We start from the raw sequence: 17,591 nt of genomic DNA, 5'->3' as shown, positions 1-17,591 counted from the left end.
GAAGTGCAGTTCGTCGGTATAAGGGTGCAACATCCGCGTTTGGTGAGCCGAGCTTGCGCCACTAATCGACGCCACATGGACTGCAACAAACAATTGGCACAATCATCTGGTTCCATCCATCCCATCTCGTCTACTTAAATCGGATAGGCTCGGATAGGAGCCCTCCTGCGGGTTTCCCTCGTCGCCCGTGGCCTGTAATTAAACAAACACTACTCAAACACAGGCGTATTCGGAGCGGCCGAATGCAATGATTGCGCCCAGACACAATCGCCCAGCGGGTATGGGTTCTCAAAATTAGTGCCAGAGAAGGGCATCACGGCTTTAGTGACGGCCACTGGAATGTGCGCGTTTGTTGTGCTCTAGTAAATTAATTGAATACGGTGAGGAGCACCTGGCCGGGCACTGCCGTTCTCGAGACTGCCGAGTGCTGAGGTAGTTCAATCGCCCGACCCAGCAACTGAGATCAATATTAAGCGAAGGGCACGAACCGACGAATAGCAAGTGGCACCGTGTGAAAGAGTGAGTGCGAGTGAATGCGAACGATTGCCGAGAGTAGGCAACACAAGTGGCTGGCCTACGACGGGTACTGAAAGGGAAGGCTGCCACTGCCAGACCGACAGACACGCAGGCAATAATCTGCCCGAAACTGCTTTGAGCCCTGGTGATCAGTGAGTTGTTAGCAGGCGGCCGTGAGGAGGCACATCGTCGTGTCACTTGCGTTTGGCTGTTATACTTCATGAGAGCAGCGATCAGGCGTGGTTGTCGTAGCACTTTGGCCGTTCTTTGATGTGCGTTGTTGCCTGTACTGTAATTTGAGGCTCTTATCAATCCCCGTTCCGATAGCAAGCAGCGAGCGAATACTCGAGTGATCTGCAGGTGGGTACACACATTCACACACCCAAAAAATGATGCCACACAGAATGGTCTGCTATCAACAACCCGTGAATCAGTCGATAGACAAGTGATGTTTGTTAGTGGTGATGCTTCGCGTTGGTCGTATGAATTTGCCCAAGTGACAAGTGACAAACAAATTCCGGATCAGGTTTTCGAAGTATGCAAAGATGATTTGGGAGCTACAGATTTATGGAAACCGTGAATGTTTTTCCGAAAACTCGTACATGATCTGACTCATGTACTTCCATCATCGTCGGAACGATCACACTCTCTGGTAACGATCATTCGAGACCGCCCTTATCATCAATCGACAACAAACGTTGAATAAGAGATGTGAAAGAAAGAAGTGGTGTGCGAGGGGTCAACAAATAGAAAGAGAAAGAGGTTGCGAGAGCGAAAGAGAGAGAGAGCGAGAGAGTGATACCGTGAAAACCGTTGAGGCTCTCTCAGTTCAGTGGCTGAAGCAGAGTGAAAAAGAAGCAAGAAAAGAAAGCGAGACATTAGGCGCGGGAAGTGTGGCTAAGTCATCTTACCGTCTGATAGCGAAAGCAAGTGGAACCTCATCACTGAATCCTTTTTGTCGCTGAGTGCGGAAGTGCTTTAATCGTGCGATGCCAAGTGTCCCTAGTTTCGTAAGGTATTCAAAGCAATTAGTTTGTCCGTTCAGTAGTTCGTTGGTGCTTTCCGCTCCGTGTAGTGTTCGTCGTCTTTGCGGGCATGAATTGTCATCGTAATTGCGAAAATTCATGGATGAAAAATTTACGGCTTGTTTCGCTGTGGAATCCTCCAGGGTCATGAGCCGCAAGCAGGTTTTGTCGAGCGACGAGCAATTGGTAAGTCGGAGACTTCTCTCCTTCGCTCTTCAAAACAGAATCATGTTTATGAAGCTGATTTCAAGAGCGTAGAATAGATTCCGTAGAAAAATAAGCACATATCAACTATAAAGCTACTGTAAACAGATAAGAAGCAATACTCTACGTTTTCTACGTTCTACGTATAACATTTTACGTTTCTGTCCTTCGAGCCATATTTTCTTTCCCCGTTTGTCCTCTGATTGCAGCATATTATATTTTTCTCGGTCGCCACTAATTGATTGATCCTTGTGTTCGTGATTTGTTGAACAAACAAACGAACGGAGGAGTTGAACGGTACATAATCTCCCGATGACCCCAGCGGAGCAGATAAGCATAAACTATGTTACTCGCTGCCTCCTACTACCTTTAAACATGGCCAGGCAAGGCTCTGTTACGCGGCCATTGCGCTACTATGAGTATGTGTATGTGACACGAAGCTAGACCATGTGTTTAAAGTAAACGTTAACACTAAAACGTCACGGTTGCTCTGTCGTCTATCTATGGTTCCGCTTATGCTCGGTCCTGTTTGTGACGACGGTACTAATTTGCATTGCCGGACTCCAATACGTGGCGTAACTGGAAAGTGGCTCATTTGCTCATAAGCCACACCATGCTAGAGACACAGCAACATAATGACAATAAAAACAAGGTGAAATTAGAAGATAAAAAAATTCAGCCATCGTGAAAGCCTTCATAATATTGTAGAAATACTTGGTGAACAAGAAACCGTGGGCAGCCCGATACCATCAATATTCGCGTTGATATTTTGCTAGATTTTTATCAACACATGACCTACATTTTGTTGGAAAGTTGAACGCGGGTTTCGGCCAATATGTTGTCGGTCTCTGGGAATGTCTATGTTTGATTTTACTGCTGCCTAGTTGAAAGCGACCCAGGCCAGCGTACGTGAATTGTTACGACTGTGCCCTAGTACCGTGCTGCAATTGAGATTCGAAAGTGATTTGGCGGACGGTTTCCGCACACAGTGCCGAAACGCGGCTTTCTGTTCGAAATGGGTGTTGAAAAATAGTAGAACCTCGAAGAAAGCGGATATAGTGAAAAAAAATTACTCAATCCTGATAGAGAAAAGACAGTTGTGTAATGTCGTAGTGAAGTATAGTCGACATGTTCATGTCTTCGAGAGTAAGGCATTAGGTTGATTGTGACAACAGTCTGATTTGAACATTCAATGTGGGGGTTTGTTTAATCTTAATTGACCGAACATTTCCGGTTTGCTCGAGGTTCGAGTCCGAGAGTCGCAGGTTCAAGGGCTGGTGTTGTACTCACATAGTCAATCAAATCGTAGCTTAACGCAAATGAGCGCCATACCAGGTGCCGCAACACAGCTGACGTCTATTAGTCGTTATCGTGTACTTGTGTATCTTGATTTACTTTACGTTTACATTTATTACCGATCGTTTTGCAAAACCCATCAACTATGGCATGAGTGATCCGTTGCATGAATAGTGGGGAACCCAGAATAGATACAACCAAGCACCTGCTAGTCTTTAAACAGTGTTTCTTGATTGAATTAAATGATTTGCATTTTTTTTTTATTTTATGTGTGCGATCTGTACAATCCGTAACTGTTCTTTTATCTCGATAATGAATCTAAAATTTAAGCATATTCTACAAATAAATGGAATTGTGATTCATTTTCATATACAAGTCCTAAAGGACGATTTCACTGATCAGAAAGAGCCGAATAACTCCCTCGCATGTGTTTCCACTTTCCTTAGCGGCAATGATGAGCTAACTACAGCATGCAGCAGCGTGCCAGGATGCAATCACTCAATCACTCTATCAAAGTGCAATGTCTGCCTCATAAATACGGTCCGTTCTTGTACAATTAAAAAAAATGTTTGCCTCGAGAAAGTGAAGACATAGAGTGATAACATAAGACATAGATAACATAGCTTCACTCCATGCCTACTATGGCATTTGCTGGAGATATTGCGCGTTGCTCCTCAGTGCAGCACAGGAGGCCATTACTGACGTTGCTTGGCAGTGGCAAGATTGAAGCAAAAGGCAAAGGAATTGCACGCGTGAATCCTCTGACTTCGAATGTCGATCAAAGGGGGAGTCACATTTTGCATCACCCAATCGCAGAGGCCACTGTTCAAAAACTAGACGACCAATCATGGACACAGTGCGAATGATTGACTTTCAAAACCATTTCACAGCCTACGCGTGCCCCGGCCAGGCATGCTCTTTAATTCAATCCGATTGCGCTCCGGCGGCTCCAACCTCCTAGCGCTTGCGTAATGACAACGTGTTACGTGTCGTTTGGAACTCGACCGAAATTACTTTCTGCGAAGACACTGCGCGCAGAGCTACGCTGGGTGTTTGACGAAACCTGGTAACGGTTTACAATGGATCGAATTCGGTTTAAGCTACTTTTTATGTTATGTCAAATTTGAGTCCGATTTTTAAAAGAAGCCCAATGCACAATATCTGACTCAGCAGCAATCAGAAATAGCGTTACGTTAAATCAAAACTTTAGCTTTATTATGGTCTTCAGTGATAAGGTAGGACCAGTTTAAAGTTCGAGAGTGAGAACAATGAATTTTTTGGATGGCTTGGTAAATACTTGTTTTTGATTGGCACGTGTTTTGTTTTTGATTTGTATTTGTTTGATGTAGTTAGTTACAGATCAGTATAAATCAGTTAACTTCTTCTTTGGCCCTCTGCCGTGACGAGTGATTCCATTTTTTATCCGTCAAGTGCAACCAACGAGCGTTCTTGGCCTGCAACTATGATAATATTAAACTCTGTTGTTGTTTGTAACAATGTGGTTTTTACGGGCGAGCTGGTGGCCCTGCTCCAACCCCCTTCATCAAAGGGGACAAGATCAAGCAGATCATTTATAATACAAGATATTCCTATTAACTTTACATCAAAACATAATAAATTTACGTTTGATTGAGCAACATAGTTCTTTTATACTGAGATGTCACTTTTATAAGTAGCAATTGTTTGCTGGTCTTTTTTTCCAATTATTTTCTTAATGTACGTTTACGGTCCATTCGACAACATCGAGTTTTGTTGCATCGATGTGCCGAAGTTGTGCCTGGGCCGTTTGCGTATGTTTGTTGGTTTGTATGGATCTCGTGCGATAAATTAAATAGTTTTATCTGCGAATCTTCATAGCTCGGCCAGTTTCACTTCCATGCTGCTTGTCTAACCAGTCAGCAGGGCTCCGGATTTGAGCTTACTTATCATCGGATAGGCAGCACCAGCAGGTGTCTTTGGTGCCTTGCCTCGGTTAATGTCGAACGTAAACTCAGGCATAGATCTTTCGCAACACCTCTTTGATCTTTGAAGGGAGTCAAGGACAGTTTGGATAGCTGCGACGTCGTGAAACAGGAAAAAGACTCGACTCAAAGCAAAACTGCTAGTCACATCATCCGATGTACCGTTACTATCAGAGTCACACGAAGAGGTAGACTAACGCAGTTTCAAATAGGGACGGTTCGCAGCTTGATGCATGAAACGGTTCAACCTATTCCATAAGATGATCAAAACCGTCGAACAACGTCAACGGGGTTTCGTTATTAAGATACTTTTAGTATAAATTTTCTTAACCACAATCAGTAATCAGTATTGTTCTACTGTCTCTCCACAGATGTCCGTAGTCCGATGTGTTCAGTAGTGCCTGAAAACTGCAGCTTCTAGAAACGCCCACCGTGGTATTGTCTGTCGGGTCGCCATTTAAGTGACTTACTGTGGCAGCTATTTTGTGGAGGTGGTATCAAAAAAAATCTCGCATAACCGGCGTAAAGGAGCATCTGAAAGTCAACACCGGGCATCACACTCGGCCACCTCGGCCTGCGGAACTATGTTAAATTGTACCGATCTCGCCTGCGTCCTACATCACCATCACTTCTATGCCCATCTCCACCACCTGAAACATCATTTACAGGATGACCACGATCACCACGCACACCATGGGCACGAAAATCACGACCCTCATCAAGCAGGTAGGTGTATGGAGAGCATTGAATTAAGAAAATAATCGTCGGAGGACATTTTTACTCTTAAAGAACGTACTGAGTCGTATTTATGGTCGGCGAAGGACTTCGTTTCATGCAAAATCCGGTTTACGCATAGCGTGGTCCATAGCATCTGACGAAGTTTTTTGTTGTCTGGAGTCTCTATGAGTACAGTAGAATTTGCTTTTCAGTGAGCCGTTTGCTTTTCAAGGTTTATCATTCTTATAGAATGCGGGCGTTGGGTCTCCACTGTCAAACTGTCACCACCAGTACTTTTAGTTTTATTCAACACTTTCGGTATGGGTATTATTGGCCATATAAGTGTTATACAAAACAAAAATTTAAAGCATGAGGAGCAGTTATGGCAGAAAAGAAAAGGTATGAAAAGACCCAGAAGCAAGTAGACAAGCTTTCTAGTGTTTCTATTAAGCATCGCAAATGGAACCCAAAATCTTGTGTTCATGTTTTTTTTTCTATACTATGTCGTCAGAAACATAACTATAAATAAACGCCTCGAGATGCTGTCACAAATTGGATCCTGTTATCAATCTGTTATTATCAATCTAAACAGTAACAAAACAGCAGACACCGACAGCGTTGTAGCCAAGCGTGTAAAAGTGGAGAGAGGGATTCACAAGATGGGTTATGGGATGATGAACCTGGAACCTCAGGGACCATCTACTTCAAGTCCAGTCCGATTTTGGCCTATGTTGATGATTACACCTCGAAGGCTCTCCGGTTCGATGTCGTCTCAAGCTTCACCTATCTAGGGTCAAAGGTTAGCACCATTGAATAATGAATGAGATTTTAGCTAGGGTATTAGCAGTCATCACGTCATTCTAAATTCTGAAGAAACTACTTCGCTCACTGGGTCAAGGTTGGGATTATACAGAACCTCCCAGAACGAGGTGGTCAACGAAAGAGCTCGACCGCGAAAAGTGAAGCGCGTTTCTACTGCAGGCCAGGACTGTTCGGTGGTTGTGGTAGACGGATAAGTATGTAAAGCGTTGAAATAGTTAAAGTCGCCTACATACAAAACGAAACAAATTATCAAAAATGAAACAAAACATTAAGTGTGGGAGAGATTTTGAATCATATTTTCAAAGAGTTGGTCAGTTATAAAAATTACGCTGTATAAAGCCAGTTTAGCCTCGTTTACCATTTTTATTTTAATTAACCAACAGTTACATAATTGAGGAAAGGCACGAACAGCTACGTAATGTGGACAATGTGGAAGTAAATTACCAATAAATGCTAGAATGTTAAGGGTCTTCGCTAATTACTTATCCTAATGTGTGTCAGTTACAAAAGCAGTAATTTCTCGATTGTACGCTTGTCGCTTGGGGATTCTTAATGGCACAAATCGATTCTAAACTTCCTCACTAAACATCGCTCGAAAACATGCCCGAGGTCTCGACCGTTCTTGGAACGGAAACTGTTTTCCACCGTTTAATTAAACCGTCAATACCTTTCTGTCGGAATGCAATACAAACCCTTCAGTTAGTTAATGGCCCAATAGACTTGGCGACTGCCAAATGAGGTTTGGGGCAAGAGCAACTCGTACCGTACTTGATCTTGTCACACATCTTTACGGTTACACTCTAGAATCAGTACCTTACGATGAGCGCAAACAGGTGCCATCATACGAAGTGCTATAAAGGCCCAAAGTGTTGCATCAACCAGCTCTAGTCATATAGCAGTTAACCGAGACCTATACCAAAGACCGGCCACGAACACCGTGACCTTTTTATTACGAAAAAATTGTTAATGTTCCGAAAAGAGTTCGGGCCTATGGAAAAAGCATTGCACGTTGGAACGGTGTGTTTCTTCGAACCTCGGCCGCATTAAGCATAGCGAAACAAGGTTAATGAGTAGCGTCTGTTGCTGACCCAGATGAACTGTCGCTTTCAATAGGTAGTACGCTAGTCGCGGCATCGGTTGAATGAGGGTTGAAGGGAGGCAGATTGAGACATCTCATCTGGGAGTAGAAAATAAGTAAAATCGCGATAAGCCACCAAATTATACCAGTTACGCTGCAGTACTTTATGCTAGCGCCAGGCCACTACTTTATTAGTGCCAGAACCGATCGTCGAATCTGTTTGGCAAGAAATACTCTACTCCAACCAGTTACCACCCGGGCGTGCTGTTGGGCAACTTTCTGCACAAGAATCTCTAGTTGCGATCTGCAAGACTACTTCCTCATTGCACATCGGCGGTGCTCCGCTTAAAGGGTTACAAACATCTGTCCCAATAAGCACATTTTGCCATTGTATGGCCTTGGTTCGATGGAGAGCTCTGCTCGCAGCAGCACAGCCAGTGTGCAGTTTCGTTCTGTCGATTGCAAAAATTGTCGATCCGGTTTGATCGGTTGGTGCTACGTGCGGTAATGCAGCGGTTAGAAGCTTTTTCTAGGTAAACGGAAGTAAGTGATCGTTTTGCTCGAAACTGCGTGGTAACCGTGACGTTGCTTCCATTCGTAATGAATACGACGCCAGAAAGGAAAATCCTTCGATCTGCATGGATATGACTGCAACCAGAGTCACTGCTATAGTCGATAGAACGGGATCAGATGAGATTGGATTTCAAGTGATGACGTTGGTTTCCAGAGGTTTCGGAAATATCCAAAAATGTGTGTGCCAACGATTATGGTTTAATATGTGTAAATATGTGAACTAAATATCTTTATTGAGACACTTTCTTCCTGCGGCAGCTGAATCTATTTTGTTTCCTTTATAACCTACAACTCTATACTTCTTCGAAAAAAAACGAATTTCAATTACACAAGAAAGTACTCAAGCTTGTCGCAATTACTGAACCTGATACTCATCCGCTCGCCCTTGGCAAGTTCATCAACGAACCGCGGCAACCTCTGAAAAACCCTGCATGCGTCGTATGGAGCACACTGGTTCGTCCAACAAAATGGCTTCATGCTTTATCTCATCTGAAATAGAAGAGTAAACATCCCACCAGAGGTGACTTGCATATCTAGGACCGATCACCGTGGTACCGGCCTTCCAGATAACGATGACAGCGTGCGTAGCATTATCCGTCATCCAGGCCAGGTTCAAGGGAATGTCGTCTACAAAAGAAATCTATTCAGCATTCTGTAAGTTGGCTGTGGCAAGAAGGTCGGGAAACGCTTAAATTCAGCGGCCGGTTTAGCAAAAGTACGCAGGCTATGCTTAGCTTCCATAGCATTGGCAGCGGCATAACTCATTGCCAACATCACATCAACTTGGTGCGAGTTTTGCCACGTAAAACAGAGAAGTCAAACAAAGTAGTTACGTCAAGCTTACACTTCGAAACATGCAGAATATTTGCTCTACCTGGCCTTGTTGGTAAACTTGACATGACAATAAAAATAAACCCAAGTTTAGATCTTTTACTTTAATGTTATGCTTTCATCGGCAGCGCTACACCCAATCTGTGTTGCGTAACACTCGTCCGGCTTTGTGATCGGATCAGGTCGTTGGGTCATACAGGTTTTTCGATGTTGCTCCAACTGGCCGGCGAACTCGAACCATGCTTGACACCAAGCCAATTATTTTTTGTGGATTGGCTACTTCAAAAAAAAAAACCTTTTGTAATTTACCGCCACCATTTTACCTTCAGGCGTGCGTTGTGAAATTGTTGAATTCCTCTCTTGGTGAATCCTGATCAGTCGAGGACTGGTTGTTGCTACCACTTTTGTATGTACTTTATACACTACAAGCAAGATGCTATTTTGAAAGTTTGCTACCTTCACACCTTCACCAGTTGTCATCATTGCTCAATTGAGACTTATGTGCAGTGAAAGGAGACAAAGCAAAGCTTACAGATTAATCTGTTAGCTACAAGAAAGCGAAATGTCGTTACAAGGTTAAATGATGTGCTTGATATACAGGCTGGTCAAAAATGCGTGCACTTTTTGAACTACCTATTATTTGACGTTTAAAACATCAGACTTGATTCTGGACATTGTAGACATTTATTAAACACTTACAAATTTACGAAATGGGTCGCTTTACGCTTGAAGAATTTCATTTTTTTCATTGAATTTACTTTCCGTTTCATTTCATGGAATTTCATTGAAGTTTATTTCCTCCCCGGTGGCTATGTTAATAAGCAGAATTGTCGTGTTTGGGGTTCGAAAAACCCACACTTCGCGCAAGGGAAGCCAATGCATCCAAAACGGGGACTGTTGCCTGTTTTGCCTGTTGCCAAAACGGTGCCTGTTTTTGTCTGGTTGCATCATCGGCCGCCGTATGAATGAATGAAGAAGGAGACGCCACCGAGAAATGTTGACTGATTGGTTCTTTGGCGAAATGGAAGCTGAAAACTTGGATCACATATGGTTAAAACAGGATGGCGCTAAGTGCCATACAGCGACAGCCACGATCGATTGTTTGCGCCGCATCTTCGGACAGCAAACAATCAGCAGAAATGGTGATGTGAATTGGCCTCCACGAAGCTGCGGTTTGACACAATAGGACTATTATCTTTGGAGTGCGGCGAAAGATAAATGTTACGTGAACAAACCAGCCACTATTGACGACCTTAAGACCCACATTTAAATTACCATTGCCAAGATAGGATCAGATACAATCGACAATGTACTCAAAACTAGAACGACCGAATGAGCTTCTGCCAAGCTGCCCGTGGTGGACGTTAAACGGAAATAATTTTTCACGAATAAATATTATGAATGAACTTTTCAAATAAAAGTTCAAGCATCGAAAAATATTCAGCCGTTTTTGTTTTATAACCAAAAGCAAAAAGTGCACGCGTATCTGACCACCGTGTATCAATAACTCTGGGACAAAGAATCATAATTTTAAGCCTACTTGGAAACCTACACAACGTAAACAGTGAACAAGTTGTAGCACATTAATACATGCTAGTAGCTCAGCAAGCTGAAGTTGGGTTATGTTTAAACCCAACAAAACCATCTATGCTCATCTTGTGGTTGTACTATCGTCCCTACAAAATCCGCCCTATTGTCTGTAGGGTTTAAATCTTGTTGTCCTTTTTTGAACAAAATTTGGGCCGAAAGCTCACACGCGCAGTGAGCCTCCTTTTGGTGGCCACCCCAAAAGAGGACACACCGACTTCATTTTCTGGCTTACATACGCACGCATATCCATCAACTGGGTCGGTGGCTTCCAGCGTCAGCACCGTAAACTGGGCGTCCTCGGCGTCCACCGTCATTAATCGTGGATTTGAAACGAACGGACGAACCTCTGTGGAATCATCTGGCTGATGTGGCGTGTGGCAAAAGGTAGCTAGACAATGTAGTGCATTAAAGATCAAGTCGTCGTCGGCTCCGTCACCTAAACAAGTGGCCGTAGTCCACGGCTACCCTGGGGGCCAGCTAAGGCAGCCTATAAACTGCACAACTTAACGAGCAAGACGAGTCACGAGACCCGCGGTCAGAGGGCGTACGACCGTGCGTGTGTGTGCGTTCTTATGTGGCCGTGCGCCATTCACTGACAGCGCGGTGTCCCTGTCTGAGGCAGCCGGTTTGGGAGCCGAGCACAGCACAGGTGCGTCCGTTGTACTTGCTACCGGGCGTTTAGGGTCAAACGTCGCTTAGTCTGGCTGCGCCCTCTTCCCAGTGGCCCTGGTTGCCTGGCTTCGTCCAAAGGACTCCATCATCGGATCCATCGGAAGTTTCCATAAGAGCACCGCACAAGGTTCAATGTGGAGTCGCTTAGACAAAGAAGCTGATCGCTTTTCGAGAGTCGTACATAAACAACGGGGCATCGATACTATCAATCGAGTGCGTGAATCGAGAAGAACGCCTTGCGTTGTTTGCTTGCGGACGGTTGACGGGGCACGGATAAAGGTCAAAAAGGGCAGCAAAAGGGTGGTCTAAGTAATCGCACCGCTCAAGTTTGCTGCTGTAGGCTGCCCTCCTTATAGCCTACAATAAGACTAACCTGGTCTAACCGTCATAGAAGACTTGAGTTCGAATCCTAATAGAATATTGAAGGTTTAGTAAATATCGTTGATCGTAACTGGGCATGGCAGTCAGTAGTGTCCCCCAGAGTAGAAAAGAGACGCAAGCAAGTGTCTCGCGTAGGGTTGGGTTTGCCCTGCCAACGTTTGTGCGTTGCGCAAGCTTCACGTCTGGCGCCGCCGACCGCAGAGCGTATCGTGGAGTTTCATCGCCACGACGTGCAGTCTGCTCAGTGTGGTTAGAACCGGAGGAGAGAACGGATGACGCGTGCCTCATCAACCCGCCGGCCAGCGAACAACATCGGGTACGGTTTCCGGCGAGATCGCGTGCGTGCGTGAAACAGACGGTAAGGCAGCTCGCCAACAATTAGCGGTGTGAACTTGTGGCCCAGCTGCCCACTGTGTGTGCATCGGAAGTAAAATCAGCCCCCGAGTACGCGAGTGTCCTTAGCCGAACGTAACCTGGGTGTCGAGGTGAAGGTGCAACACGATTCACACAGGTGAACGGTTCGAAGGGCTCGCCGCTTTCAATCAAACGGAAGCTTTCCAAACCTTGACGGCGGCGGCTGATGGCGTGCGTGATCGGTGGGCCGGAGAGCTGGGAGCGTGGGAGCTTTGGGAGCTGGACAAAGGGAAAGTGCTTTGTGTTTTGCTTTGTTCAAGTTGCTCGGCGCAATGCTCGCAATAAAGTTTACGCTTTCTTCCGGTCGATACCGGGCCGGATATCGCTCAGAAGAAAAATAAACTGATGATGGCGACTAGAAGATCCGGGATAATTCTGGATACAATCAATGGCCCCAACCCATAAGACCGAAAGCTCACACACCTTGCAGTAGTGCCTGTGACCTTAAGCTACATGAAGCCATGCCGTAAATAATCGTGGCTGTGGGTGATTCTTGGAGAACAATGTGGGTGATTCTGGTGCTCGTATGCTATTTGTAGGTTATCGTTGAAAGGTTTAATCGAAACGTGGCATACCGGTTCGGGGGAGATCCGTTCCGAAAACGAGCGTCGACTTTTTCTTTGTTTTTCGAAACAAGCATCTGATTCTACTTACGGCAGCTTTATCAACGCCACCGGGACGGGTTGCAAGGGGGTCTTTAATCGTTGCGCTTACCACGGAGGCAGTCCACGAAAAGGCGTTCTCCTTGTATTTTTAAGGTCGCAGTTCAGCGGAGAGACAGGAAAGGGACAGAGCAATAGAGAACGAGAGTTGTGTGAGTTGCCCCGTACAGTGATGTGGAGATACGAGGGGCTGCAATCGCCAGGCGTTGGAAGTTGCATCTAGTGTACGGAAATGCATCCGTAGTGATGTGTGACGTCACTGTCCAAAGTATTGCTGTCTTCGTATCTTGTGGTTCGAAGCTCACGAAGCTCGTCATTTCCGGATGAATCCTCGATCCTTCGATCGCTGGTTGATAAGAAATGATAATTTTTGTACTGCGAACTAGCGCCACCATGCGGACGCTAGTGTAACCAACTGGTGCGCTTCGTAGGTTTTAATTAACCCCTTTTTTTTCTTTCTTCCTACGCGTGTGCCTATGACAGGCCATTGTCACGCGGTCGACACATAAGGGTGCTACCGATGTACCGGATGGCCGTGGATCATTTAGAAAAAAAGTGTTATTGTTTATTTTTTATCTCTCCAAGTGTCTCGGGGCTAGGAGTGGAGTCGTGTCGTCAGTGGGGTTAGTATGGCTCGGATGCGATTCGTGTTGGGATGGCATTTGCACACCTCCCCAGACCGACGACCGATGTTTGTTTTGAGCCACGCCGCCGTTCTGTAGAGCGATGAAGTCGGGGCTCCCCCACGACCGCGGCCACAACTCACTAATATCCCGATCCCCCAGGTGATTGGATCTCGCGGACCGACCGTGATAGCGCGCACTGGACACAGCACCACGGAAGGAAGAACGAAAGCACGAAAGAGACACGGGACCGAGGTGGAGCGATAGAGACGGAATGGGGGGAGTGAAAGAGAGACAGCGAGAGAGAGAGAGAGAGCGCGAAAAAGGCAGAGCAGGAGGGAACGTATGTGAGCGAGCGGTAAAGATCCAACTGACGAGATCGGCGCCGCTCGGTGCTTTCGCGGGGCTTAGTTTAGGCGCACCGCCGACGCCGACGCAAAGCCACGGAAACGCTCGCAACGCTCGGCGGTTACACGGTTTCTGGACCGGCTCGGGATTATCAGTTGCTGCTGTAGACGGTGCAGAGATACAGTGACACGCTTGCAGTGAGAGAGCAGAGGCCCAGTTCGCAGCAAAGTCCGCCGGTGTTTCCAGAGGTTTCCACCCCATGAACTGTGCCGTAGTGGCTGTGAACTTAAAAGGACCGCTCGTTTTAACAAGGACACACAGGACAGCAAAGTGACGAACCTGAAAATCATAGACTTTTAATTTTTTTGTTCGCGGGAAGTTCGTCGGTGACGTTCGTTCGTCTAGCTGTGGATCCTGTGTGTTGTGATCGTTGGTGCCCGTGATCGACCGGACTGAGAAAACTAGTGCTACTATCAATTTTTCGCAGGAGATTTCGTTTTCTCTTCGTTTGTTCACCTTTCTGTGGATCTTCGGAGAGATGTGATAAATCAAGTGAATCTGGTGCTTAGAAGCACACGTGTTGTGACATTGCGACCACAAGGGTTGCGAATAAAGATATTTCGTTTAGTTGGTCCAAAATATTCTCTGCCTCACCGCGGGCCCTTTGAACCGTGATCCGCGTGTCATTATTACTAGTGTACCGAAGATACCTATCATGACGAACAGAGATACATTAGACAATAGAGACGCATCATTAAAATTTGGGAGATCAGGCAAGCGTGTCCTAATGGCGCAATTTAGCACGATTTCAATCACATCATTCCGGCGGTCGGTTGGAATTGTCAACGGCAGTTTATGCGAACATTCTGGAGTTTAAAACACTGGGCTTTTTCTCGTTTTTCGGCTTTGGTTTAATGCTTTCACAAGGTGAGCAAAGCGAGCTTCAATTCGTTGCGGCTGAGCGAATTGCTGACATCATTTACTGGCAGACACCGGCCTGGCCTCCGACCGGTTGGTCAGAGGTTAGAAAGATGAAATGTTTAAAGGTGTTAAACTGAAACCTAATGTTTCCGTTGCGCTTTACTCATCCAGCGCCAATAGCGCTTGAGTGGTAGAGTTTCGTTGATTCAACTGCTTAGCATGTAAGAGAGGCCTTTTTTTATCAAATATAGCTGTTTATTTGTCCTGCTAGTGCTAATCGGTTTATTGGATGGCTTCGCGCAGTTTTTGTGGCATACTTTCATGCGACGACGATCTTTGTTTCTGGCGCTAAGCATTATTTGTTATTTATCAAATAAAAACCACTGGCAACCGTATAAATGTGGTCGAAACTGTGCTTTCTAGCGCTTCGGTAGCCGAAATTTTCACTTTTCAGCGTTTTACGCCACCCGATTCCGATTGCTCGACGACTGTGAAATCACGACGAACTCCTCTGTCCGAGTTCACTCTCACCGATGGGGCTTGCGTGAAGCATTAAATCGCTTCGCATAGTTTTTGTGCGTATTTTTCGATGCTTTCAAAGCAGTATGAAATCTTCCAATATTGTAAGAGTAGATAACAAAAAAGCGGTCCAAATTTAACAGACCATGCGGTCGAGTGTGACTTTTTCGATTCACTTCCTCTTTTCGATGAACGCGAAAGTGACAAGGCGATAGATCTTGTCCATTGGTTTTGGGCGAGTAGTTGATTTGTTCACAAAACCGTTTACCAACAGTGAACGTGGAAAGGAGGTGCGTTGTAAAGATTGTGAAATGCGTATTGAGTCCATGCGTGATATAAAGGTTTCGTTCGGCTGTAGGATTTCGGTACATTATATTGATGTTTGGGGCCTCCAAATTTATTCGTTAGATTTCTACAACTGTTTAGGATAAAAACATAAGCAATCGTTGCCAGAACGGGCCACCGGAAAAAGGCGGAAAGTCAATGAATATTGAGTGGCTGGCGTGTGAAGGTGAACTACCGCTGTTTGAGATACAGTACTGTTTTCAAGCTGGATTATTTCGGATACAATGTCGACAACGGCCAACCCATCACAAGTCATCGGCCCACGCTGTCTTCAACTACAGGTAAGATACGAACATGATCCTGCACCGGTTTTTTTTACCGAAACGGAGGGCGCCACACTGCGTCACGCGTTCTAAGTGCAAACCGATTAGTCTTAACCTTTTGCGCGAGCGCTCGGTAGTTGCTCGTAAACCAGAGGCATTAGCAATTAATGTGCATTGAGCAAACCATGTTCTGTCTCTGAAGGCGACATCGATCAATAGAGAGGGCGACATTATGTGATTACGAATAAAATTGTGAGGAACAAATGGCTTCACTTCGCCCTTCAGTTCTTTGAGGTTTTCACCAGCACAAAGTTGTATATTTGATATGTTTGGTTGGGAAGATCGGGAAGGACCGACCAGAGCTGTGGACTTTTGTTGATCTGTTTCAGCATCGCGGCCTTCACCTTGTAATTCGTGCTGCGTAGCACCACGTCTCGGAGCTCAGGCTCCCCTGCCGTCGCTCTGATAAACTCGCCGATCATATCTTTCGCTGATGCCTCGCTGTTCGCCACATACGTGTACAATTATACTCAAGGGAACAATGGTAACTGATAAAATGGTCACACTGTGTTTGAGCTCGTGACTGCTCGTGAAGTTGTTTATGCGTCCACGTATGCATTCCGGCCAAGAGTGTAATAAACTGTGCTATTTTTGGTACTCCTATGAATACGAATTAGGCGGCGGAAGTTGTAATGGCACTTTTTAAAATATTCTCGCTCAAGCACGTACTATTTGCTTCATTTTCGGCTAGGCTCGTTACACTGGTGCACTGTTATGACGCTGAACATGCTACGGCTGACCAATTTATTATAGGAACAGGAACGTTTATTTAATCATTATTATCATTGTTGCAAGCATATTTCACTAAACAACGGGTGTTGTGTGTTGGAAAATTTAAAACTGTCTTACATTCAAGCTTCAACGCCAATCTCAATTTGTGAAAAGCTCACCAAGTGCCACATGCTTATTATTTTGATATAAATCAAGAAAAGATTGATCAAACGGTATCAAGTATTGTTTACCGATGACAAGCCAAATTTGTGCATCATTTCCCATTTTCCCATCATTTTCCCAACAATGAAAATAACTTTCGGACAACCAAACTCGGTGTTGACCAGATGACGGGGCCTGAAACCATAACCTGATCGATTGCGTTGTGGAAGTATCCTTTGGAAAAGGTTCTCTTTTATTACATTTATTGTTCGATTGCGTCCACCAGTTCCGTTCCGTATATGCCGTTCAGACGTAATTTCAAGAATCTTCGTTTGCGAGTGATGCAAAATGGCGATGATGGCAAAAACGTGGCAACGGAAAATCATAGATAATCATTCGCCAGCGCCTTGGTTGGACGCTGTTCCGTTGGTCTAATGATCGCTCGCGGCCATTGGTCTGACAGTCAGCGGGAAAGAAAAACAGCAGCAGTAATAGTCGGTAACCCGGGGGGGACGAGGGGAACACTCGGCTTGGTTCAATTGCCTCCATGGTTCATATTCGGCTCACGTGGAAGAACATTTGACAAACTCTAGAAAATCGTTCCAATCACTACGATTGTGATATCGACTTCGTCCGCGGCCGCGGAAACCTTGCTTTTGAGGCACGTGGCCTCACTGCACTGACGTGACAACAGTTGCCACCACCAGGCAGTCCGTTTGGTGTCCGTAGGGAAAAATTAATTACCCCGCGTGATTCCGAGAGTTTTCACTCTCGCACAATATCTGAAAGCCTCAACACGTGAGCGCCTAAATGAGCTCGTCGGCTCGTCGAACACACGCTTCGTTTTGCTTTTTTTTCGTCCGGCGATTGTTTGGGCGGTGCAATGAAATGGAACGA

At 45.4% G+C, this 17,591-nt stretch overlaps 1 protein-coding gene across 1 annotated transcript in view; it reads left to right on the top strand.

Annotated features, from left to right (window-relative positions):
- The first annotated feature begins 1,593 nt into the window (after nt 1-1,593).
- LOC131211752 (box A-binding factor-like) overlaps nt 1,594-17,591 on the top strand; it is a 58,601-nt gene continuing 42,603 nt past the window's right edge. The window contains exons 1-2 of the mRNA XM_058205350.1: nt 1,594-1,727; nt 5,374-5,728. Of these exons, the coding sequence (XP_058061333.1) occupies nt 5,587-5,728 (142 nt within the window). The 5' untranslated portion in view covers nt 1,594-1,727; nt 5,374-5,586. The remainder of the gene's footprint in view (nt 1,728-5,373; nt 5,729-17,591) is intronic.

This window comes from Anopheles bellator, chromosome 2 (genome assembly GCF_943735745.2).
Source record: "Anopheles bellator chromosome 2, idAnoBellAS_SP24_06.2, whole genome shotgun sequence".
NCBI classification, from domain to species: Eukaryota; Metazoa; Arthropoda; class Insecta; order Diptera; family Culicidae; genus Anopheles; species Anopheles bellator.
This window is presented reverse-complemented; position numbering and strand designations above follow the sequence as displayed.